At 31.5% G+C, this 25,188-nt stretch overlaps 3 protein-coding genes and 1 long non-coding RNA gene across 13 annotated transcripts in view; 1 reads left to right on the forward strand and 3 right to left on the reverse strand.

Annotated features, from left to right (window-relative positions):
* The window catches only part of LOC143920291 (uncharacterized), a 319,990-nt gene that overhangs the window by 163,582 nt on the left and 131,220 nt on the right, over window positions 1–25,188 (forward strand). The gene's annotated exons all lie outside the window — the stretch shown is intronic.
* The window catches only part of LOC143920299 (uncharacterized), a 319,815-nt gene that overhangs the window by 163,406 nt on the left and 131,221 nt on the right, over window positions 1–25,188 (reverse strand). The window lies entirely within an intron of this gene.
* On the reverse strand, window positions 134–5,562 carry TER94 (Transitional endoplasmic reticulum ATPase TER94). Its single transcript, XM_077442495.1, has 15 exons — window positions 5,216–5,562; window positions 3,904–4,009; window positions 3,575–3,828; window positions 3,307–3,499; window positions 3,020–3,230; window positions 2,723–2,935; window positions 2,447–2,640; window positions 2,211–2,375; window positions 1,920–2,127; window positions 1,712–1,839; window positions 1,450–1,615; window positions 1,199–1,368; window positions 989–1,126; window positions 752–906; window positions 134–679 (listed from the first exon to the last, which is right to left on the reverse strand). The coding sequence occupies exons 1-15, from the start codon at window positions 5,230–5,232 to the stop codon at window positions 577–579; spliced, it is 2,421 nt and encodes an 806-aa protein (XP_077298621.1). The 5' UTR covers window positions 5,233–5,562; the 3' UTR covers window positions 134–576.
* The window catches only part of LOC143919788 (potassium/sodium hyperpolarization-activated cyclic nucleotide-gated channel 2-like), a 64,078-nt gene continuing 49,822 nt past the window's right edge, over window positions 10,933–25,188 (reverse strand). Inside the window, exons 2-10 of one of the 10 annotated variants that reach the window (XM_077442310.1) lie at window positions 21,807–21,970; window positions 21,591–21,727; window positions 19,334–19,471; window positions 15,467–15,550; window positions 14,088–14,192; window positions 12,720–12,869; window positions 12,312–12,530; window positions 11,954–12,218; window positions 10,935–11,869 (exon numbers count right to left, since the gene is read on the reverse strand). In XM_077442310.1, the coding sequence (XP_077298436.1) occupies window positions 11,301–11,869; window positions 11,954–12,218; window positions 12,312–12,530; window positions 12,720–12,869; window positions 14,088–14,192; window positions 15,467–15,550; window positions 19,334–19,471; window positions 21,591–21,727; window positions 21,807–21,970 (1,831 nt within the window). In that variant the 3' untranslated portion in view covers window positions 10,935–11,300. Of the gene's footprint in view, window positions 11,870–11,953; window positions 12,219–12,311; window positions 12,531–12,719; window positions 12,870–14,087; window positions 14,193–15,466; window positions 15,551–19,333; window positions 19,517–21,584; window positions 21,728–21,806; window positions 21,971–25,188 lie in introns of all 10 variants that reach the window. The other 9 variants (XM_077442309.1, XM_077442313.1, XM_077442315.1 and 6 more) reach the window with 9 other exon arrangements.

The following is a 25,188-nucleotide window of genomic DNA, read 5'->3' on the forward strand; positions in this document are numbered from 1 at the left end:
GAAATCTCTCACTTCAGGAAACCATTTAGTTTTGAACCTATCTTCAAGGATCTCTTTCAATCCATGCATTAAGCAGACTTTTCCTTCGACAGAGCGAGTGTTGACGTTGTAATTAAATATTTTTTTTTTATTTAAGCACAGATAATCAGAGTACACCGCATGTATAAATTACGATAATTGTTTAAATATAGTTTCACTAGGAATTTTTGGGGAACGGATATAAAATAAATATAAAAAAAATACGTTTTATAAATATTGTATTTTACTCTATATAATGTATGTTCACAAATGAAATACTTCTCAACATATTAGTATACTTACTAAAGTTCAATTAAGTATTTTGAATTTTAAAATTATTTGAGACCAGCACACTAATGACAAAAAATTGTTTGACAAATATATAAAAAACCAAATGCATGAACATAAAAAAATTTCAGTTATTTTGTGTTGTTGGAACCCAGGAAACCCTATGCATTCAACGTAGAATTATAGATTAAAAATCTTAAATGCAATATTTCAAATATGCCCGATGAAATTTTGAGCTTAAATTCCTCAGGTTTTAGATACTGATAATGTTTAGCTATAAAGGTCATCATCACCATCGTCATCTTCCTGGAACTGTGGTGCATCACCTTCAGTGGCAGCCGTTCCGCCTGGTGCTGTTTGTCCTGCTGGGAATCTAAAATAGTATGTTTAAAATTAGTTATCTATTCGCACCATTTTAAATTTGTCAAATAGAAATTTCATCAACCTGAAATTAGTTCCAAATCCTCTAGATTGCTGTAGGGTCTGTGCAAACATTTCATATTTTCTGATATCATTATCGGATACCGATCTGCGTGCGAATTTCATAGCCTCTTCAAAATGAGCTTTGGTAATTTCTGGAACAGGATCTTCTTCGTCCAACTGTTTAAAAAAAAAAATTACTCAAATATATTTAAAAAAACATCATATTTGTATATAAACTTCTTTTGGTAATATCTCTTACATCCATTGCAGTTGTGGCTGTTGCTTGTTGACGTTGTACTTCTCTAGCTATTTCTGTTTCAATAGATTGTCGAATGGCCAATTTACATGCTCTCTGACAAATTTCAGTTAAATCAGCACCGCTGAAACCTTGAGTAACCTAAAAGTATTTGTTTGTATTAATTTAAGAACTAAATTGCACATTTATATACAAAATTTTTCAAGTGCATACTTTCGCAATGTACGTAAGATCTACATCTTTAGAAACGGGGGATTTACGCAGATTTGCTCTAAAAATAGCTTCACGTGATTTTTCATCAGGTAATGGAATGTAAATAAGTTGATCTAAACGTCCTGGTCGGAGAATTGCAGGATCAATAATGTCAGGTCGATTTGTGGCACCTTAAAACAAAATAAAAAAATTAATAAATATTTGCATAGTAGATGGTACAAATTTTAAATTGTTAACACATAAAATTTTACCAATGATGAACACATTTTTCTTTGCTCCCATACCATCCATTTCGGTTAGAATTTGATTAATTACTCGGTCAGCTGCACCACCAGCATCACCAACTGATCCACCACGTGATTTAGCTATTGAGTCCAATTCATCAAAGAATAGAACGCATGGTGATGCCGAACGCGCCTATAATAAGACAGCAATTTTAATACGAAAATATTAAAACATTTAACTACAATCTAATACATATAATTCACAGTTCTCGTCAATTTAGTTTGTTACCTTATCAAAAATATCTCTGACATTGGCTTCAGATTCACCAAACCACATAGTAAGAAGCTCTGGGCCTTTTACAGAAATGAAATTGGCTTGACATTCATTAGCAATAGCTTTGGCTAACAGCGTTTTACCTGTAAATATTATTTGATTTAAGCAAAATCATTCATATAAGAAAATTTATTTTAAAATAAAAATAGCAGCATGTATTTACCGCAACCCGGTGGACCATAGAATAAGACTCCACGAGAAGGCTGCATACCAAACTTAAGAAATTTATCTGGATGTTCAACTGGATACTGCACCAGCTCTTGAAGTTCCTTCTTCACATTCGCCAATCCACCAATATCAGTCCATGTTACGTTAGGCACTTCTACTACTGTTTCACGTAGAGCTGACGGTGACGATTTAGTCATAGCGTACTGTAAAATAAAATATTTACAATGATACAATTTTTATATACATAAATGATTAATTTATATGGTCGATAAAGGATTCTAATTACTCTGAAATTGTCCATAGACACAGCCAATGAATTCAATACTTCGGCATCGATTTGATCATCTTCCAGATCAATGAGATCCATCTTTTCTCTAATCTGTTGTAAAGCAGCTTCAGAGCAGAGTGAAGCCAAATCGGCACCCACATGACCATGGGATTCTGCAGCAATCTAAAGATGAAATAATTATTAAACGTGGACTATTTAAAGTGATCTAAAAACGACATGTGAAATGAAATTACCTGTTCCAAATCAACATCTTCTGCAAGCTTCATGTTTTTAGTATGAATGCGTAAAATTTCCAGACGTCCAATAGCATCAGGAATACCAATATCTATTTCACGATCGAAACGTCCAAAACGACGCAGAGCACCGTCAATAGAATTTGGACGATTTGTTGCTGCCATGACAATTACGTGGGATGACTTCTTCATTCCTGTTACGTAACAAATAAACACGTTATTCAACAGTACGAAAATTAATTTCACAGAAGTTAAATTTCTTTTAAAAAATGTTACCATCCATAAGAGTCAACAGTTGACTGACAATACGGCGTTCAACCTCTCCATGTGTCTTTTCGCGTTTTGGGGCGATTGCATCGATTTCATCAATGAATATAATTGCAGGCGACTTTCTGTCAGCCTCTTCAAAAGCCTTACGAAGATTAGACTCTGATTCACCAGCAAGCTTAGACATGATCTCGGGACCATTGATAAGAAAGAAAAATGCACCTAGAAAGAAATTAACACGATATTAAAAAAATAAATAAATAATTGGACAGGAGAATTGATGAAAATCACAATGAAAAAAAAAACCTGTTTCGTTAGCAACAGCTCGAGCGATCAAAGTCTTGCCAGTTCCAGGTGGACCATAAAGTAGAATACCACGTGGTGGCTTAACACCGATAGCTTTAAACAGAGATGGATGACGCAAAGGCAGTTCAACCATTTCTTTAATTTGAGCAAGCTGCTTACGACAACCGCCGATGTCATCATAGCCAACAGCATTTAAAGCCTCTTCTTCTTCCTGGTAAATAAATACTCTTTTACAAATACAAATTGATAAATAGAATAAAATTAAAGTGGTAATGATTATATCGAACCTCTCGCTTGATGGGATCCCCCTCGCAATGAATTATTGTTTCAGGAGCCACAATACAATAAGGCACTGGGTCTGTCTCTACCACTTTAAATTCAATGGCACGCATGCCCCCACGGACGATGAACATATCGTCCTTGTGAATCGGACGGTAAGCCTCCAAGAAGTATGGCTTAAGATACACATCAAACAAGTTTCTAAAAGTATTAGAAAATATATTAGTGATAATTAAAATTTACATAACAAAGTCGTATAAAAAAAAGCTTCCATACCCAGTTAAACCTTCGACTGAATCATCAATGGGCAAGACGTGAATACGCTTTCCATATTTGACATCGGGACACGGCGCAACAGCGACTACATCGCTGAGTCTCACACGTAAATTGTTTCGGACAGCTCTGTTCATCCGAATTTTCTCATCTGGGCAAGTGTCATCGGATAACACAATGCACACGGTCTCTTTGCGTCGTTTTCCTTTAAGAAGCACAGTATCGCCTCTGAACAATTGAAGCTCGTCCATTTTGGCCTAAAAATAATAAATAAGTATTAACGGAAAAAATATAAAAATAAATTAATATACATATATAAAAAAAATAGAAACCTGCGATAGGGCAACAACGGAGTTGTCATCGTTGGTGGCCTCTTCGACAATGAGGCGATTTGGACGATCCTTTCTACGGAGAATTGCAGTTGACAAATCATCAGGACTGTAAAAGAAACATTTTATTGTCATCAATAAAAGAAAAAAATTACACAACAGTGTTTCGGTACATATTTGTGAACAAATATTTTTATATAAGAAATTTTAATCTTTGGATAAATAAATAATTGTGATTCAACATACAATGAAAATAATAAAATAAATAATTGCATCAATTAAATTCAACGATAAAAAAAATGAAGCGATTGATATTGAAACAAATTGGATCAAATTGAAAAAAGTATTTGTAAGAACGACCGCATAAATTTTTCACTCATGGTTTCCATTACAAATGATCTATTAATCAGCTTCTTCGATGTAATGTTTAATGAGGAATCAAAGATTGCATTGAATTTCTTTTTAAATATATTTCATCGCAATAAGATTCGTTTAGTATTTAGTATAGCTTGTATTTTTTTTTTTGTATGATGAGAGATTAAGTAAACTGCATGACAAGCCACCAGTCAAATTTTTTGGAGTGGGGGGTAGATTCGTGAATTGATTGGACGCAATGACTGTAAACAGTGTCGTCATCGAAAAATGGACCAATGAGAAGCGACCTTTCTTCATACTGAAAATACGTAGAAAATTCGAACTGCGATTAGGACCACTTATTCGACGGCCATTAAATAAATGTACATTTAATACGCGAGAATAAACAAATATTTTAAACACAATGGAAATTATTAATTAAAAAAAAAAAAAAAACAAATGACTTGCGAGATGTAAAACATTTCAACGATCGAAACTAATATGAATCATATATACCACTGTTGAATGATGTCGCAAAATGCAAAAAAAAAACCAGGACAAAGGGGCGATCGTAATTGCACAAGCAAATCATGCATAAAAGAAGAATATGACAGTTGTACGAAAGAAGCGTTACAAGCGAATGAAAAAGAGAGAGTCGAGCGTTAGGGTGATTTGATTACACGAAACGATGATATGGCAAATGTTTAATGAGGGGGGCGGGGGCGGGGGCGGGGGCGGAGGGGGGAGGCGGGACTAAGTTTAGGCCGAAGCGCGAAGAATGCGAAACGACAGCGGCGGGTCTACGAAAATGGGCCTACGCCCTGCAACCTGCGACATGATGGGGTGGGGTGGGGTGGGGTGGGGTCACCGAGCCGAGCCGAGTCGGTCGACCGACCGACGAACAAAAGAGGCGACTGGTCGGCGTCCATTGCGATCGAAAAGTATTCGTAGTCGCACTCACCCTTTTCCCTCGGCCATGTTCGTGCGCAGCGGAGAGGGCGAGGATGCGGAGACGAGACGAGGCGCGGGGGTCCGCGTCGAAGAGCTGCAGACGACGAGACGGACGAGAAGAGACGCGAACTCTGACCGCGTCGGCGCACGACTGTCGGGGACTTCCCGTTATGCCGACACTGCAAACTGCACACCGCACACCGCACACTACCAGAATGCCCGACGACCAATACTAGCGCTACCGGCGACCGTGACGTTGCCGTATTCGCTTTTCCTTCTCAACACCGACGATTCACCCGACGCCGTACACTGCCGATACTTTCCAGCCAGCTCCCCTTCGACGATCTCGTTGTACACGTGTACTTTCGTAGTGCGATTGAAGAGGCGCTGTCATGTTAAAAATTCATTTTACGACTTTAAAAAACTACCTTATTGTTTTGGTGGTGCTATTTTGCTATGGCGGTTTTGAATTTTGCTCGATTCGTGTCATTAAGGCGATCGTTTTCGCTCTCATTAAAAGCAGCAAATGAACGGTGGAGAAATACACGGCATACTTTTAATTATTTACAATTTATACAGACTCAACTGTCGCTATTTGTATGGTAAAAGTGACTGGCAAAGTTCCGGTGTGACAGGGTAACTTGGGCCTAAATACTCCTTTGGTTTGGGTTTACAGCTTTAATATCTATATAACTTCATAGGTTTTAATGTATACATAATATGTAACAGCTTTATAAGTTTTTATCTCATATTTTTGTATTTTTTTTGAAATTTTGCATTTTCTTTTTATCTGTTTTTTCCTTCGTGATTTTTTTTTCATTCATTTAAACTTACCTTTTGAGATAACTTTGAAGTTCTAACAAAAATGTTATATTTATGTCTTTAGAAGTGAACATCTTTCCCAAAGGGTGAAATACAAATGACATACATTTGGATATGTTGTTATTTGTTTTTGTAAAAAACTCAATAATTTGACACATCACGTTTATTTTTACAAGCTTTTTTTATTTTCATTTCGAATAAATTTCCCTAAACCAGTCTGTATTTGCCAAAGGGTATATTGTATTGTTTTTGAAGTCCGCGATATAATACCAATATTACACTACTAATTATCACGATACTAACCTATTACTAGAGACACGCATTTTGGGCATTTTGCTATTAATGCTTAATTGATGGTAAAATTCTGAATAGATGCTGAATTCGTAAAATATGCGAATACATGCTGAATTCGTAAAATATGCGAATAGATGCTAAAATAACAAACAAAAGTGAAATTTGCATAAAATTTATAAAATTAATAAATAATTTAGAAGGGTCTTCCTATCCCTTTGCCCATTTATTACGTGAAGAAATTGAGGGGATAAAACAGAGCTTGCAGTTTATCATAGACGGTGTTTTTCCTGTCGAAACTAAGCAACTACTTTTGTTTACTATTGTAAACAGTTGGAGCTGTTTATCCAAAAGGCTGCTCAAAAAAGCGTCTTAAAACTAAACTTGCACTCAAGACTAAACTAGACAAATCTATTCCTCCAAACACTAAGTAAACTATTCAATCCATCTATGGTAGGTACAAAATCTAATATTAATGTTAATGAAACAGTTTTGGTTTTTTAGAAACCTGCCATTATTTAATGTATTAACAGAGGCTCAATGTTTGTAAGGATATCAGCACTTTTCTAGAAAATTAATAGAGAATATAAAAAGTGAATCCACGCCGGATATATTGCTATTATTGATGGCAACAAAAATTAAATATGAAGAGTTTGGTTGTGCAGCTCTAAAATCTATTTGGTGTCCCGTTAATAGTGTGGATGCTGAAAGGTATTTTAGTAAATACAATATAGTTGTAAAAATCTCAAAAAAGAATCTGTAGAAATGTGCTACATGTTGAGTTTTAATAAATTTTAATTGGTATTATATTTTTATATTTATATTTTTTGTCTTTGTAAAATACGAGTTATAGTTGATCCACTATAGGTCTATAGGAAGCCACTTAGGAAAAATGTGCATGCTGTCTCTTACACCGTCTCTCGACCAATACCATTTCGTGCAGACAGTAGAACATTGTACTCGCGAAATGCTATTGGTCGAGATGGATTGTAAGGGACAGCATATACGTATTAAGGTCTGTTCATACCTATCCAGCACGACCCGTATCCTGCAGGTGTCCTGCAAGTGCGGATAGTATTCTTTAGTACATTTTATGGACGTATTCATACTCCATTCACGCATGCGCATTTACGCATTCATGCGCGTCCATATAGAATGTACTAAATAATACTATCCGCACTTGCATGACACCTGCAGGATACGGGTCGTGCTGGATAGGTATGAACAGACCTTTACCTGTGTCTATAATCTAATATTAATTGGAAATTTTATTGCACCAATTAGTTAAATAAATTAAAACCGGTAATACTGGTATATATGGTATGGTAGAGGAAAAAAAGTGATATATGACAGTATTTGATATTCGGCAAACGGATTATTTCGCATATTGCGATCGCGCACGCGACAATCTTTGCCACGAAAATCACGAATACAAAATATCTGGCGCTCGAGCTCTTGTTAATATAATAGTTTATATAATTGTTAATATAATAGAGCGTGAAAAGCGGTCGATGGATGGAATTTTCGGGTGCCAGCTGTTCCGTGGTCGAAATTTTAGTGAGGTGTTCGAGATCGCTTTGTACAGAATAATCACTGAACCTCAATATTCATATGTACAAGAATATGTGTACATGAACATGTAATATGATGTGATTGGGTGACCGTCACCGCACCGACAGTCAAAAAATCGAAAATGTTCGTTTACCATGCATACCTATGAAAAACGGTTAGTATATATATCAGTGGCGTGCGGTAAAACTCTCTCTCCCCCCCGTCGTACATCCTCAGGAACAGGCTTTTCCTCCCGTATCCTGCGCGCGCACATTAAACAAGGCTGTATGACAAAAAGAGAGATAATTTCACCGCATGCCACTGATATATATATTATATATACATAGTACCGTTTACCATGCACCTTTTTTTTTGGTCTTTCGACTTAAGATCTTTCGATTTTCGATCTTTGCCTTCCGATATTTGCTTTTTCGATCTTTTGACTTTCGGTGCCGTGAGGTAGACCCGATGTGATTGAATGCATGTTATATGAAAATACATAAAAAAAATAATAAAAGGCGCTTTTATTTGTTTAATTATTTAATGCAGGTTTTTTCACTAATATTTTTTGATAACAGCAATGAGCACTTTTGGTAAAATATCAATAATTTATTTTTAACTGTGCATACATTAGGTACCCGTTAGGTATACAGAAATGATGGTTGTAATTCATTTCCTCTTGAAAATATTACGTTTAATAGCGGAAAAGCCCTTTAAAATATAACGATGGTCCAATTATTGCATCTAAGTATTAATTCGAAATAAAAAGCTCATCTAAATAAAAAATCAGTTTTCACTTCATCTACGATGCATGCAAAGGGATATATATATAATATATATATGTATATCAAAAAACTACAGGATTTTTTTAGCACAATGACAAAGTAAACTTGCTCATTTGATATAATTTCAAACAATTTATAACAATTTGAAAGTGTTCTCTAAACGGGCACTGAATCTAAGATACTGTGATAGCACAGACATATCACAAATAATTCAATGGAATTAATAACATGTCAAGGCAAAAGTTTGAAACCCTACATCTTAGAGTAAAGTATACAGTGTAAATATATTTTTTAATACAAAACATTTGATAACATTTATTTCGGTACACATAACAATAAAAAGATGTTTCCTATTATTAGACAAAGTACCAATAATCGTTCAATAGGTACCAAAGCCATATACAAGGTGATAGTGGACAGTAATTATATTTAAAAATTAGCGCATATTTTGCATTGCAATATCGCAGTTTTTAAATTAACATTTTAATGTGATTTATATTTAATCATAAACTACCATTTCATGATTAACAAAGCATAAGTATTTATGATACAATTTTCAGTCTAAGCTATGTTCAATTCTTGTATTTGAATGGCAAGATTTTTCTAAGTTGTATATTCAAATTCCCTAATGAATTTCGTTATCTTTAACGTTAGAAATTTACCAAATAAATATTCAAAAGAATAAAATAAAATAATTTTTGTCAATAAACTTAAAATAAAAAATGATAAATACACGTTATATAATTTGGCAAAATCATATATTATATGAAATTGACATAGGTATGTACAAAAATACAGGGCTCCAGTTCAAGCGATTACAACAATAGCTTGTAAAAATGATGTTACGTTGATATGCGAGCCAATTGGTATTCAAAAATTAATCTTAATGAAACTTGACTAAATACCATAGAACCTTTCTATGAAAAATTAATTTATATTGCTTTAATTTATATGGGCACATGAAGTCTTTTAATTTATTTGTGTTGTGATGAAATCACAGAATAATTTTAATAAATAAAGCTTTCACACAAAATAAAAATACAAGTTATTCCGAGCCCTGTCATATTATGTCCTACTTAGTCACGTCAATACCTCTATAGAAGGCAGAGTCTTTTATACTACTGTAGATTTCTACCTAATATTTACATCATATTTAAAACTTACAAAATTATAATACACTTAAAATTGAAAAAATAAATCATTCATAACATTATGAAATTGAAATGACTAAGTTTTATAACTCAATATTCGTTTACATCAGCACTATTCATGGTGCTTAAGGAATATATTTTAAAAAGTGAGACACATGCAGTCAACTTACACTGTATTTTCAGTGTTGTGCAATTTAACTATTTTATTTTTTTGTTATTATATCATATATATATATATATATATATATATATATATATATATATATATATATATATATATATATGTATATATATATATACATATATATATATATATATATATATATATATATATATATATATATATATATATATATATATATATATATATATATATATATATATATATATATATATATATATATATATATGTATATATACATGATACAATTGGATAACAGTGATTATAAGAAACATTTGCGAAAATAGATAATTCGAGAACAAATATCAACAATTTTGTGGCGGGAGACCTGAACTGTACAACAGCCGTCAACACTCATTCTAAATATACATACATACATAAAAAGTTCCTCTCTTTTTATATTTAGATATATTTTATTTAAACAAATTCGTCAAAATATTTTTCATTTACAAAATTTATAATATATATCATTAAAAATAAACTTCATGTTAAAGGTTGTTATTTTGAAATTGAACGTCACTCCTTCTATATATATATATATTATATATAATATGTAAAATCATAAGAAATATAATTTAAAATTAAATTTAGAATGTAAGCGGTAAGCAATAATTTTAGGTAAAAATTAAAGTATATCGTCAAATAGAGCTTGAGTCATAAATCTCGTTTTAAATTTTAAATTTCGTGACTTTACAAGTTAATAAATACATAAAATGATTAAAAAGAGAGATACTTCTTATGGAAAAAAATGTGTGTATCAATAATCCACATTTATTTTGTATGTGTTAGATAAATATATATATGTAGTATAAAATATATGTATCAAAAAACACAATATTTGCATGAATACAAATGTAAAGATTCTCACTATGAATATAGTATGAAGTTGCTAACTGTTGACTTAAATGGCAGCAAAATCAATCCCTTTTGTGACATTTTTTTATTTATGATCTCCAACGCACTTTAGGCCTATATTTCTACAGAGTCGTATTTGCTACAACAGGTTTCTAATAGAATTGCTCACGGCGTGTGACTTTTACGTCATCGTACCTCTTCACACAGAGCTTCACAATTTTTAAATTAATACTTTTTTTTTCTTGAGCACCTAAGTTTTTAAAGCTAATATTGTTTTTATTCATATATCTAAATATTGCACGATATCTAGCATTTATAGTACGAATAATAATTGATTCAGAATGATAGTTGATATACAAGTGCGGGAAAGCCGCCACATGTTAACAAAGGAGATGAGTCTAGCATAGCAAGACAACACCGAATATAAGAGCACCAGAGACACTAATGATGCGAGTGTCGTCATTGTGGAAAAGCAGCATCTGATTTATGGAAGAATCCACGGGCTAACGGTTGAGGATCGTGATCAGCGGATACATTGTTATCTGACTTTGGACGTGGTAAGCGTTGTCCAAGAAAAGCTGCAGCTTGCAGAGGCCGCAACGCCAATCCTAATGACGGTGGCCCCCGATCAGGAGATCGTGATGCATGCTCTGCTTCGGCTGCTAAAGCCACAACCACAGCATTTATACTTCCAGCGTCTTCTTCTGATCTGTGCGCAACTAAATTAGGATTTTTGCCTATTTTGTTAAGTCGTTCTGCAGCTACACTTTCCATTGTGCGCCTCATTAGAGGGTATTGATCTAGAACTGCGTTGAAATGGTCCACTGACAATGAAAATAAGTTACAATATGTTTCTGCTCTTACTGAAGCTACACGTCTTGCATTGGTTAAAAGACATATTTCTCCAAAATAAGAGCCGTCTGATAGACTTGTTGCAACTTCTCCATTAGCCATCACTATATCTACTATGCCTTCTTGAATAAAATACATTTTAGAACCTATTGTGCCTTCTTTAATTATAATATCCCCTAAAATGTAAAAAAACATTTATTGATTAATTTTATGTAAAAATATTAAGGGAGTATGTTCATATATACAAAATTTTTATTTACCTGGCTGAAAAACTTCATATCTCAGTTTAGTTACAACATCTGAGACAAAATTTGAATCTGCATTTGCAAAAAATGGAACAGAAGCTACCAAAGATCTACAATTGTAATTGATAACGTCTTCTCGAAGTTTTTCACTTAATTCACCAAGAATTAATTCCTCGTCGAAGAATTTCCCTTGGTAACGATGTTCAAAATATTCTGTTATACGTTGTCTCATTTCCCTAGGAAGTTTTCTGTATGCCATATATTCTTCAACCTGCTTGACCTGAAATTATAAATTCGAAATTGTGAATTGACTGGTATATATAAATATATATATATACATTGACATACTATGTACTTATTATTACAAACAAACCTTTTCTCGATATTGTCTTCGAGAAGAGTCTAAGCTTTGAATTAAATTAGTTGCGTGTCCGAGAAACAGAGCATAGCATGTAGCACCTGATATCATGGACAACATGGTAAGCCACATATCTGTTAATGATTGTGGAGGAAATCGTCCGTAACCTATACATAACATATGAGACATGGCCTTAAATAATGCCCAAGAATATTGTTCTAACCAGAATGCCTCCTGAAATGGTAGAAATATAATTTTTAATATTTTATATCAATGTTGGAATTTTGTTTTAATTGTATTGAATATAATTGATAACATGTAGTTGATGATGTTGGATTTAAAAAAATTGGTTGGAAAGAATTAAAATATAATCCATGAATGTATGTATGTAATGAGATATTTATTTAGAAATTATTCATATACCTGTAATTCATTAATAGCAACCCAGGAGTTGGACGGAAACCCCTGTAACATAGGCACCAAAAATTGCAAACATCCAGACCAGTGACCGATGAGTAGCATCATGCAAATAAGATTGAAGATCCGCATGAATACTGATGCCATGTTGAGGAACTATAAAACAATAATTGGTTTTAGCATATGGAAATAATATTTAATTAAATCTAAAATCTTGATTTCCAGTTGATCTGTTGTTCACGTTTGTAGTTCAGGAACATCTACATAAGTTCTGCAGAGCGCTAAGGATGTAAAGAAGCGTTGAATTTCTTTTAGAATCCGAAGCGATAGATTTAAGCAGTTTTTGTTAGTTTAGATTATTTCAAGAAATATGAAGTCAGTAAGTACTCAAGTAACAATTTAGAAGTTTTGAAAGTTGTTAAGAATTGCCTACCTTTACCTTACAATATTTAACTATTAATTTTTATTATTTTTATTTAGAGACACTTAAAGTATTAAGCGAAATCTTTCTGTTCTAAAACAATAAATATTAGACGTCACAGTCTACAACTATTGAAGATCGCAATGTTTGAGAATTTTGAACAAAATAGATTAGCACGAAAACGAGGCATGGCTCTACTGCGTCAAGAAGGTTTATTGAATATGTGAGCTATAAAAAAGTAGAAAATGGTTTATAGCGATATATTTTGGTGCAATTATTATTATTATTATAATTTTTAAGCTATAATCATTTTAAATATGTACCAAATACATATTCATTATTCCTTCTATAATGCAAAATTAAATTTAATACGCTAATAAAAAATGCGAATCATAATTAACTTGTGATAATTTGAAATAAACTTGATGAAAATATGTTTTTAAGCCATTCTTTATAAAATTTTTGATTTAGTGAAAAAAAAATTTGCATGCCTATAACACGATGAATACTTTCACTTGTTTAGGTGTAAATAACATACTGTAGAAAATCGTTTTTCTATATTTCAAATATAAGTATATGTATATTTATATTTATCTTTGTAATAAAGATACAACGAAAATCTGAATGTGTGTAGTTGAAAATAAGAAAAAGAGCTTAAGTCAAAAATTTGCTTGATGATGTGTGTAAGAATGGAGGCGATCAACAACGCGCAGAGGTCGTCGGTGAACGATGACGGTGTCGTGACGGTGAACGGTGAGGTTGCCGGTGCTTGTGGCGTGTATTCGCATGCAGAGCGGACAAGAAAAGAAAGAAGCATAAGCAAAGAAGCAAGTAGAAGCAGCGAATGGCGCGGCCGAGGGAAGCAAAAGCAGGGCAGGCCCTGTCTTTCGGGGCAAACCCTCTCACAAGCCAGCTCATGCTGCGAGCTCATGCTGCCCGCACGCCGGGGTTACCTTGAAAATCAGATTGCTTTTGGTGTATCCCTTCTTTTTGCTCGCTTGTTCCGAGCTGAGACGCCCCCTCCTTTCTGTGCGCTTTTTTTGGAGATTCTGCAAGATCTAGAAAACAAGCGAGAAACACAAGATAGTAGAAAAGAGCAAAGCATGGTATAGTGCCTCTTGGGCAGCTGCCAAAAGAGGGTCATTCATAATCATGCTAGATAGTGAGCACCTCTCGAGGCGCCAACTTATGTAAGTTATATAAAATGGCAGTGATTTGGAAGTTTTTCAAAGAGAATTTATTGTGTAGGAAAGTCAAAATGAAGACAGTTTCAAAGAGTAAAATAAAAGATCAAATCGAGAGGGCTTTACAGGGTTTGGCTGGGTTAAAATAAATGTATTTGCTTCGTTTGCAGAAGAAGCTTTGCATCAAAGCGTGACCTATGTAGGAAACCATAAATAAATTACACTCACACACGAGGATAACTCTTAATGAACATCAATGTGCTCTATGCTAAATTACAAAGTCAAACAACCAAACACACATCTAGATATATATATAATATTACGTTTAGAATGAAACGTGTCATGCCTTACATCAGAAAACATTACTTACATATACATATGTTATAATATATATATAACTTCAAAATTATAATAACGTTTAATATAATCATATTAAGCAAAAATTATCGTGACAAATTTAAAATCTAAAATGCAAAATCCTAATTTGCAATACAAATCAACATGATAATATATAAATATATTCATTATTGTATTTGCAAGCGATGAATGTGTGATTTATTTGTTTAACTTAATAAAGAATATTTTGAAAATATTTAAAATTTTGCCAAATGTTCTTTATTGCATAAACTTATGTGTGATATGTTGCCATTCGTGATACGGTGTGATGTATACATCTGAATGTTATCATGCGTAAGTATAAAATGAGTAAATTAGATCATGTAGTCTGAAGAACACAACTAATTGAATTCATTCCAATAAAAAGTTACATGAAAGAGACACTAAGAATCAGAAACCACGTCAAATTCAAAAACGATTTCATTAACAAACTAGTACTGGATTCTAAAACAACATCAAATTTAAGAAGTATCTGGGAATTGGAGACAAGCAGTACCGGTTAGATGGTGTTAGTAGATTTTTATACACAAACAAAACTTTAAAAATGGAACATGGAACAACAAAACAAAAAATCAAAATGAAAATAACGAAAAGTTAACAGGAAGCGGTTAGTGGATTAAACAAAAAAATCTACCGTCTAATGTCTGAGGCACGGTCTACAAGCTACATCACACATAGAGGTGATCCAATTCAAATACACGCCACCACCGAAACAATATCAGACAGGGATGAAGGCTGAGAGAGTGCGGCACCTGAGAGACTCTGTCTTTGTCCGGGTAATGAGGAGTACCGTCAGGCGCAAGCTCCGCGCATCTTGGTTGATACAGGGGGCTGATCTGCGTGCAGACACACCACCCAACATATTATATATATAGTGTGTGAGTCCCGGCCACAACACAGCCTAGGATTACTTCACAATCACAATAACTTTTTCTCATTGTGAAAACTTACTCAATATGCCATCATGTTTCCCATTTTTATCACTAGTGCAATGTTATTCGAAACAAACAATTCCAATTGCTTTGATTTTTTTTCAATTCATAAATATACATATATGTATGTATTAATAAAAAGCATGATACAACATTTTGTAAGAAAATTTAGCTATATGTACATACATTATGATATGTAATTCTCAAATAAAATTTGTCAAATCATGCTCATACAATGAATGTAAGTATTATATTTTTAATAATACTTACATTCATACTTACATTACATTAAATGGAAAAAAAAATGTTGAAGTTTATCAAAACATAATGGAATTGCTAGAAAATAGAATTTAATATGACAAAATTTCTATACTTATATACAGAAGACAAGCGAAAAGATTGGTGTTAAAGAAGAGTGAAAAGTTTCATTTTTTTATATACAAGTGAAATTTTTAGGAAACAGACATTAAAAAGTACTGAGTCATATTTTTATTTTGAGAGAAGTAATGGTGGTTGTGAAGTTGAATGGTTTGTAATATGTGTAAATATAAAATATAAATATATTTGTGAAATTTTACTATCTAATGTTTTGATAAAAACGAATAATTATAGTATGTGTGGGAAAAGTATATGTTTGTGAAATATCATAGTGTTTTCAGTTGATTTTGATAAAAAAGCAGGCGTGACAAAATAGCACAGAAGAGCGTTTTATAGTGAAATAGTGTCAAAGCTCATCTCTAGTGAACATGCAATTCCTTAGACAGAAAATGTATGTTTGTTTAGAATTTTAGATAGATAATTTTAATATGTGAATTGCTTTACTTTTAAAGGGCATTTCAGTATTTTTATGGAATACTACATATATTAAATTTATTTTTAAATAAGGACACATACAATTTATATTTATATTGATGTAAATGGATATTCCGAAGAAACAAGCTTGCATGTGTTTTACATATTTGTAAACACACACACATTCGTTCCACTTCAACTAAATATAATTATATATTATTTACGTACACATTAATATTGGGTTAGTGTGTACTACCTCACCTTCAATAGTTACAATATAAAATCGAATTTACCTTTTCACAAGTGACAGTATATGTAAATCGACACGACTCTGATTGTATTCACGCCTTTTAATCTTGCTTTTTTTGTACATACCAGTCTTTGAAGATTAATAATAATAGTTTATTAAAAATAAAAATCAATATGCGATAAGTATCAAAGTTACATTTGAATAACTTAAAATATAATTCACCTTAAATGTATAATGTATAAATGTTATGCAATTGATCATTTATTTATTGTATTGAAAATTTGAGAAACAGATAACCAACTCAATTGATTAAATAATATCTATCAATAATATATAAAACTAACATGTTCAGTTTTCGAAAAGTCATTGTCTTAAAATTGTAATATTTGTTAGACATGCTTACATGCTAGGATTCTTTTTATTTATCAAATTATTATCAATTTGGTTATTTGAAAATGAGAAGATTCACACAAATGTACATACAAAAACTTGCATATACACACACACACGCCCAAATAATTCATAAACATTATATGTCCAGAGACATACCCACAAAATATACATAAGTATGGACAGTGCTGCGCCATGCAATCTGATTGGTTCTGCTGTTTTTATGTATCCTAGATATAAATTAATACAAGCTGACGATAGTAAGCTCAAAAGCCATCGTTGCCAATTAATTACATTAATGAAACAGCCCCCTTGATGGTGAAACATTTTGCCACATAGCATATGAAAATAAACATAATAGTAATAAAAATTATACATAAGCAATAAAATAAAAATATAATTAGGAAATATTTTGGTTTATATTGGTTGTTTTTACTGAAGGTTCTCAATGACTTTCCTATAGTTATTTGGCATGTGAATGAGAAATGAGTGGTAGTGAAATATTGGGACGCCTTGAAATGTTAATGCAGTGAAATTGTCAGATTCTCATGCTGTGGCATAAATTAATTAAATTTATATAAAATTAGGAAAATATTAAAATATGTATTGTCTGAAAAATAAATGTTAAATATGTATATACATACTATTATTTTTTGAAATTAATGAATCGATAAAAATAAATCAAATAACATCTGTAAAACAAAATATTAATAAATCATTAGAAATAAAAAGTAGTAATTTATCGATCAGTTTCAATAATACATGACACATACAAATAATATTTTAAATGTATTAACACACGCTATTCGCTTATTTTAATACAAAAACAAATGTAAAATATTATATTATATTAAACCAGAATTATCTTATCATATCTACTTTTTTGGTCATTTTTTTTCATTATACATACATACATAACTGTGATGTATAATTAAAAAAAATAATTTGAATTGTCAAAAATTAAATAAGAGGACTTTCAAACAGAGAAATGTTATAATCAGTCTTCGGTGGACGAATGCGCCGAAACAGGATCCTTTTTTTTCAATTTCTATTGTTAACCTTTTTTTTGCTCTCTAGACCAGAGCATCGTAACCTGTGCACCGCGGTAATATGTGTTCTCCGAACAGTACTTCGGCCTAATGCATGCGAGTGAGATCGCGTGCGAGGGAGAAAACCGATGTTAGTTAGTGTTTTGTCCCTACGCATATACGGAATAACTAGCGACTGCCGATGAAGTACATACATATGTATGTCTGTACGTAGCAGACAACCTCTACGAGTCGTAAACAATGTGTGCCTCGAATATCCAAAGGTTACGATGCTCTGCTCTAGACTCTAGAGAGCAAAAAAAAAGGTTAACAATACAAATTGACAAAATAAACTCATTTATTTCGAGCCAGCGCATCCACGCGCCGCACTTTAGTTATAATAATAGAAGTGGCGTTAGACGTTATATTGTTGTTAAGTGACGATTGTCCACAGACATTCGTAAATAATTTTAGCATCAGTCGTATTTGATGCTTGATGTCCGATAAAAACTTCTCTGGGCAAGGGCAAAGGGCAAGTACATCGGTAAAAATTGCACGATGCATTCAAAAACACACAATAAACAACATGCGATACATTTTTGTAAGTAAATTGATCATTTATATAAAATATAACATCGTATATGAAAGTTTTTATGAAAGCGTCATGGCGACAGCTAGCATTCGGCAATAGCATACGCATATTGCCGAATGTATTCAAAAGGGCGCTTATAGTTATGGAAACGGTACGCGTGTTATTGAAACAAGAAATGTATTCGAAAGGGCGCTTCTATTATTATAACATTTCTCTGCTTTCAAACGAATGGGAAAAATATATTTTTAAAACATAAATCAAAGTTTATTTATTTTTATGAATTTTTTTAACCAATTATTTATGCTGCGTTTTCATACATACATAAGTATACATATATGTATGTATGTATGTATATAGAATTATAAAGAAAGAAAATTAAAAAAATAAAACATAATAAATTAAATTAAATGTTTTGAAATTGATAAATGTATGTTTGTGTGTATTTATTGATTTTTAAATGCCTCGTAGATATAACGCAGTGAGAAAATCATTAATTTTGTGTGTATGTACATATGTATTGTACAGTATATAGTAAAAGTATCGTTAGTTTGAGTCAAAATCAAAGTTTGAATAAGTGCATGAAAAAGACATATGGTCATATAAAAATAATAAATTGATAAATATATTATGCTTACATAGACTTCTTCCCATTGTGAGACGTAACGCACAAGTCTTGAAAGTCGGAGTAATCTGACGAGTGATAATAGTTTGGCCAATCTTAAAATCCTTAGAGCGCGCCCCGCATGAAGAATTTGGAAACTTTCACTGAAATCCTGCATAACAAAACCAGCAGCATTAAAAAATACCCTACAATATTTCTCGTCAGCAGTAAAAAAAAGTATAACAAGTATGGTTGTATATTTATAATTGTTATTAATAAATGAACAATTGATTTACATAAAAAAATGGATCGAAATATAAATACAACCATACTAATTAAATCAACAAACATAATATTCAAATGTTTACAGAAATATACATACAAATATATGAATAATTAAACTTTTTAATACTGCATGCCTAGTTTGGACATTTTGATATCAAAAAAAATAAATAACAGTGAACATTCAAAAGCTCTACGTTGTTCAATTAACTTTAAAATGAATTACACAATATGTATAACATTGAAAAATTATTCTGAAACAGCTCTCTAACAAAAAATATTAACACAAGTTTACCAACAAAATTTAAATACATATGTAAAGTGATAAAGTCGACGTAAACTTTCTATCAGATAAATAACTTTTACTTTAAATCGTGATTGTGCTGTGCTTATTCAGTTCTTAAAAATATATTGAGACTAAAAAACTATTGCAACCTCATCTAAAATCTATATATTAGTGAAAAGTGTGGCTTTATTATATTTTTATGAACCTTAAACAAATTTCCTTCAAATAAAATAAAAAAAGTCATCATAAGTATTTCATTAAAATAAATGACATATTTCAAAATAATAATAAAAATAAATACATAAAAGTAACTTAATCGTTTACGGGGTTTTGTGGTGTTAACATTAAAGTCAAATATAAAAAATGATTTATAATAATTCATTTAAGAATTGCATTTTAATAACACTACAAATAGGCATATTATCTGAGTTGTATTAAATATAACCAAACAAAATTAAATTAGCTTTAGACGCATCAGACATTATGACTTTAAGTAGTCTATTCATTTTTAATTCTTATATGTTTTTTTTATGTATATATTATATTGCTGTTTATTAAATAATAATTATTATTATACCATTATACATGTTATAAAAATTGAACGTATAATATTTACGAACAGCACCATAATTAAGTGTCTTCTATATTTATATAATATAATTATCAAAAAGGAAAGAAAGAAACAAAGAAAGAAAGAAAGAAATAGTGAATGTTAAAAGCGTCAAATCTTAAATTACGAAAATAAGCAAAAGTTTATATTCATGTCAAATGACTATCCACACAGAAACGCAGACATACAACCTCATATAAATATGATAAAGTGCATAAAGCGTTGCTGAAAAATAAGCGATGAAGCGAAAAGTTTTAAGTTTCAACGTTGCTCTTATCAGTAGTATTGGTGGCAAAAAAGATTCAATCAATCGAGTAAAAAAATTTATGGTAGTAAATTTTGAGTTCTTTTATATTAATGATTATACATAAGTAAAATTGAAATAATTGTTTACAACATTTTATTTAATAAATTGAGTTTTCTTAAGCAAAAAAAATTGTTTGAATGGTTTGAATGAAATTGTTTAGAAACAGGTTTGAATGAAATTGATTTTCCAAATTTATAGGTAATTTCCAAATTAGATTAAGCGTTCAAATTTTTTTTTGTCAACTTAATTTATAAAATTTTATAATAGAGTTTCAAAATATTATGAAGGATTAATTGAATTTATAAAATTATGACGTACAATGAATAAAAATTGAAATTAATGAAATTTTAATTCTTAAATCATGAGACATTTATAATTATGAAAGTAATATACGTATGTATGTATGTACATACATACATATTGAATATTTTTGATTGGAAATGAGAATTGAATCTTGCCCAATTTTAAATGTAATAAAAGAAATGGCGACAGTGAATTTGGAAAAGATGTGAAATTTTAAACAAATATTGCAAAAGATAGTGAAGAACAAGAAAGAGATGCGAAAATTTTGAAAATTGAATTTATATGTTTAAAAAATTTCAATTTAGTACACCAAACCTGGCTGATGACACACGGACGATCATATGGTAAAAAACATAAATCAAGCAACAACCAATCTTTGACGAAGACAACACAAAATTAAAATTAAAAATAACTGAAACAGAAACTCAATAAAAAAAAACAATAAAATGAATCAAAACCAATAGCAAAACAAAACATAACAATCCAATGAAACGTACGTTTACCTGGTTGAAGATCAAAAATATATAGTCAAGAGGAATACTGGAGATGAGGTCCAGAAAGAACCACGTCCGAAGATAGTGCTTTGCTATCAATTTAGGGTCTAAGATAACTTGCTCTGAGTTGTCTTGCTGCATTATACCTGTAACGATACTGCTGTGTTAATAGAAGAACAAAAAAAATGTATTGAATCGATGCAAGTATATATTTGCCCTAAATACCTGTCCTAAAATTAACAACGATATCTATAAGAAATATAGTATCCGACAAGCAGTTGAAGGCAATCCACCGGGTGCTGAGGTCATCGTTGAAGAAGGAAATTGCCACCGGAAGGATAATAAGGTTAGCTACAAGAAGTAGCAACATGCAGAGGTCCCAGTAAAATCTGAAATAGACAACGTAAAATATAGAATACGTTTTATTAGAATACCTTGAATTGATTAGTTTTTAATTAAAATATAATTATATTTTCACATAACAAATTTTTGTATCTATTTTATTTTATTTCAATATTTAGTATGTAGGTAAAAACTTGGGAGTAAAATAGTCGAAAATGATTGTACAAAAAATACAAATATAGTATGAAATCTATGAACATTTCAGTATTAATTATATGTATTATATTATAATTATAATCCCTTAAAATAATTTATAATACACCCATATATAGTAACTTGAAAAAACTGCATGCCATATATAATATTCCGTTTGTTACAGACATTAATAACAAACTAACCAGTAGATTCTATGACAGAATCACTAATAACCATACTAACACACTTGTGAAGAGATCAAGTGATTACAACAAAATGTCTATACCCTTCAGGTATAAACACAGATTCCCTAAACACAATCTGCTTTAGGTCATCGACTTTAGAGAGTCTTTAATTAATATTATGTATTAGATGTATTATGAGCATTTATGAGGATTGTAAATAGGTTTTTGATCTATTTTTCCTATTATGCTATAGATTAACATTAGAATAATATAATACTATGATTACTAACCAAATTAAATTAAATTGTAAAATAGAAAATGATCAGTAGATCAGTAGCTATTAAAATAGATATAAGATGTATTGTGAACATAATTTCGTAATAATGAAAAGCATTTAAAAATCAAAAAATTTTATAATGTAGGTATACACATACTAAACAATTAAGTTTTAAATTGTCTATGAAAAAGCAATAAAATAAGTTGTCATTTACATTTAAGGGCTTTTGTTTGTATCTATCGATAGGGAGTGTTATTTAATGTTACTGATGACTGTCAAGGGATCAATTTGTAGAGACAAATGGATATTGTTTGAATTCCAATATAAATATGATATAAAAAATAGTAGATACACAGTCTAATATATGTAATAGTAAATTTAAGCTATAAAAAAAAAACTTCATCTATTGTTACTACGTACATAGATAAAGTAAAAAATAAACGTATTACATACATCAATTTTCAGGTTTCAAAAAAAAATTGTTTTATTTTCTAACGAAATTAAATATCTTCAACATAAATGAAGGATGCTTTTTATATCATTAGGTCGAAAGTGTATATAGGTGTTACTCGTAAGATATATTAAAAACTTTTTCGTCAACCGTGAAATTAACATTAAATGTACTACATACATATGTGCTTCACTGGTAGACTCAACACTTAAATAAATTAATTACAACAAATGGATGAGAATTCATAAAATACATTTACATAAGTTATTCGATTATTTACATACATGTATGTATGTATACGAGCAGGAAATTTTTTGGCAGTTATTAAAATGTTCCCTTATTCAGCACCCATGAAGGAATAAATTTACGTTTATAGGCTAGTTTTTCCAGGATATTCCGAAAGATGATTGATGATGGTGAATATATGTAGGTACATATGTACATGCATACATGTACATTTGTACATTTCGAGGCAATTCCTTCAAACTAGGGTAACTACATAACTTTTAACACGATTAAGAGAATAGAACATTTGTTTACTACCACATTCAATGGAAATATTGTACGCAAGTATATGTATGTGTAGATTTAAAAGTGTCGAACAATATTTTTCTATCTTGGGGATTCTTTTGGTATAAATAGGTGGGTATAAGTCACCACTATTTCATGGGATTATGGCTCGTTTTTTAGGCTTACTTATCTTGGCCTAGTAGAATAAATCTTTTAAAAGCTTCACCATGATGACTACGTGCTTACACCGCAGTTGAAAGTTTCAATCAAATTGGACATAAAAATTAAAATGAGAATATCTGTATTCTTCGTTATGTTGTACGTTTATACATATATGTAATTGATATGCAAAAATTCGGTCTCCCTCACGGGACCGAAAGTGAAACGCCCGAAAACGCAAATATCGGAAGGCAAAGATCGAAAATCGAAAGATCTTAAGCCGAAAGATCAAAAAAAAAAAAGGGTGCATGGTAAACGGTACTATGTATATATAATATATATGAGTGGCATGCGGAGAAATTATCTCTCTTTTTGTGATACAGCCTTGTTTAATGTGCGCGCGCAGAATACGGGAGGAAAAGCCTGTTCCTCTTGTTCCTGTTGTATCCTGCTCGCGCAAATTAATTGAGGATGTACGACGGGGGAGAGACCCTTTTTTATCTTTCGACTTAAGATCTTTCGATTTTCGATCTTTGCCTTCCGATATTTGCATTTTCGGGCGTTTCACTTTCGGTCCCGTGAGGTTAGGGTTGCCAGATGATAATTTGATAAAGGAGGGCAGATGGGTCTAAAAAGGAGGATTTTCTGTAAAAAAGGAGGACATTCAGAAATTAAACGAATTTTTTATATTATTTTACTTTATATTAATCATATTTAGCTGAGCTGCCAATTTTGGAAAGAAGTTCTTGGTTTTATAACAAATAATTATAAAAATATTCACATGTCATGTTTTTGAAGTTGTATTGAGTAAGAATTAAAGATTTAACTGACTGCACACTTAGTCTATTCCTTTCTTTGCTCCACTGAGTATTAATCAGTGAAAAAACTCTTTCCACATTTGCGTTATGTGCGCTTATACAAAAATGAAACTCGCAGATCTTGAGCAGTTCTGAGAAACATTCAATGATTTTAACACTTTTGAAGTAGATTGTCCACTGCTCGAGCAACTTCAAATCATAATATGCTCCATCTTCATTTGATTTTGATTTAAGAAATGAAATCAAATTACAAAATTGATCGTGTAGCTTACCATCGTCAATCTCTACACCTCTGATGCTCAAGAACTCAATGCATGAAACTAAATCATCATATTTTAGGTTTTCGTTGTAGCCCTGCCCCCTTTTTCGCCTCCCGCCAGTCCCGCCCGATGTTTAGCAAAAAGGAGGACTTACAGTAGGTAAGGGAGGACGGGAGGACAAAACATGGAAAAGGAGGACATGTCCTCCTTTTGGATACCATCTGGCAACCCTACGTGAGGTAGACCCGCAAAAATTTCATTTCAAATTACACTTATTAAATTATTGTTAAAAACAATATCTAGCCATGTATATACATATTTTTATATATACATATGTATGTGTGTATGCCGGGTGATATAAGAAAAGAAATATGTGACGACTGAACTGACAAAATTAAATTGGAAAATGT

This window comes from Arctopsyche grandis, chromosome 12, assembly GCF_051622035.1.
Source record: "Arctopsyche grandis isolate Sample6627 chromosome 12, ASM5162203v2, whole genome shotgun sequence".
NCBI classification, from domain to species: domain Eukaryota; kingdom Metazoa; phylum Arthropoda; class Insecta; order Trichoptera; family Hydropsychidae; genus Arctopsyche; species Arctopsyche grandis.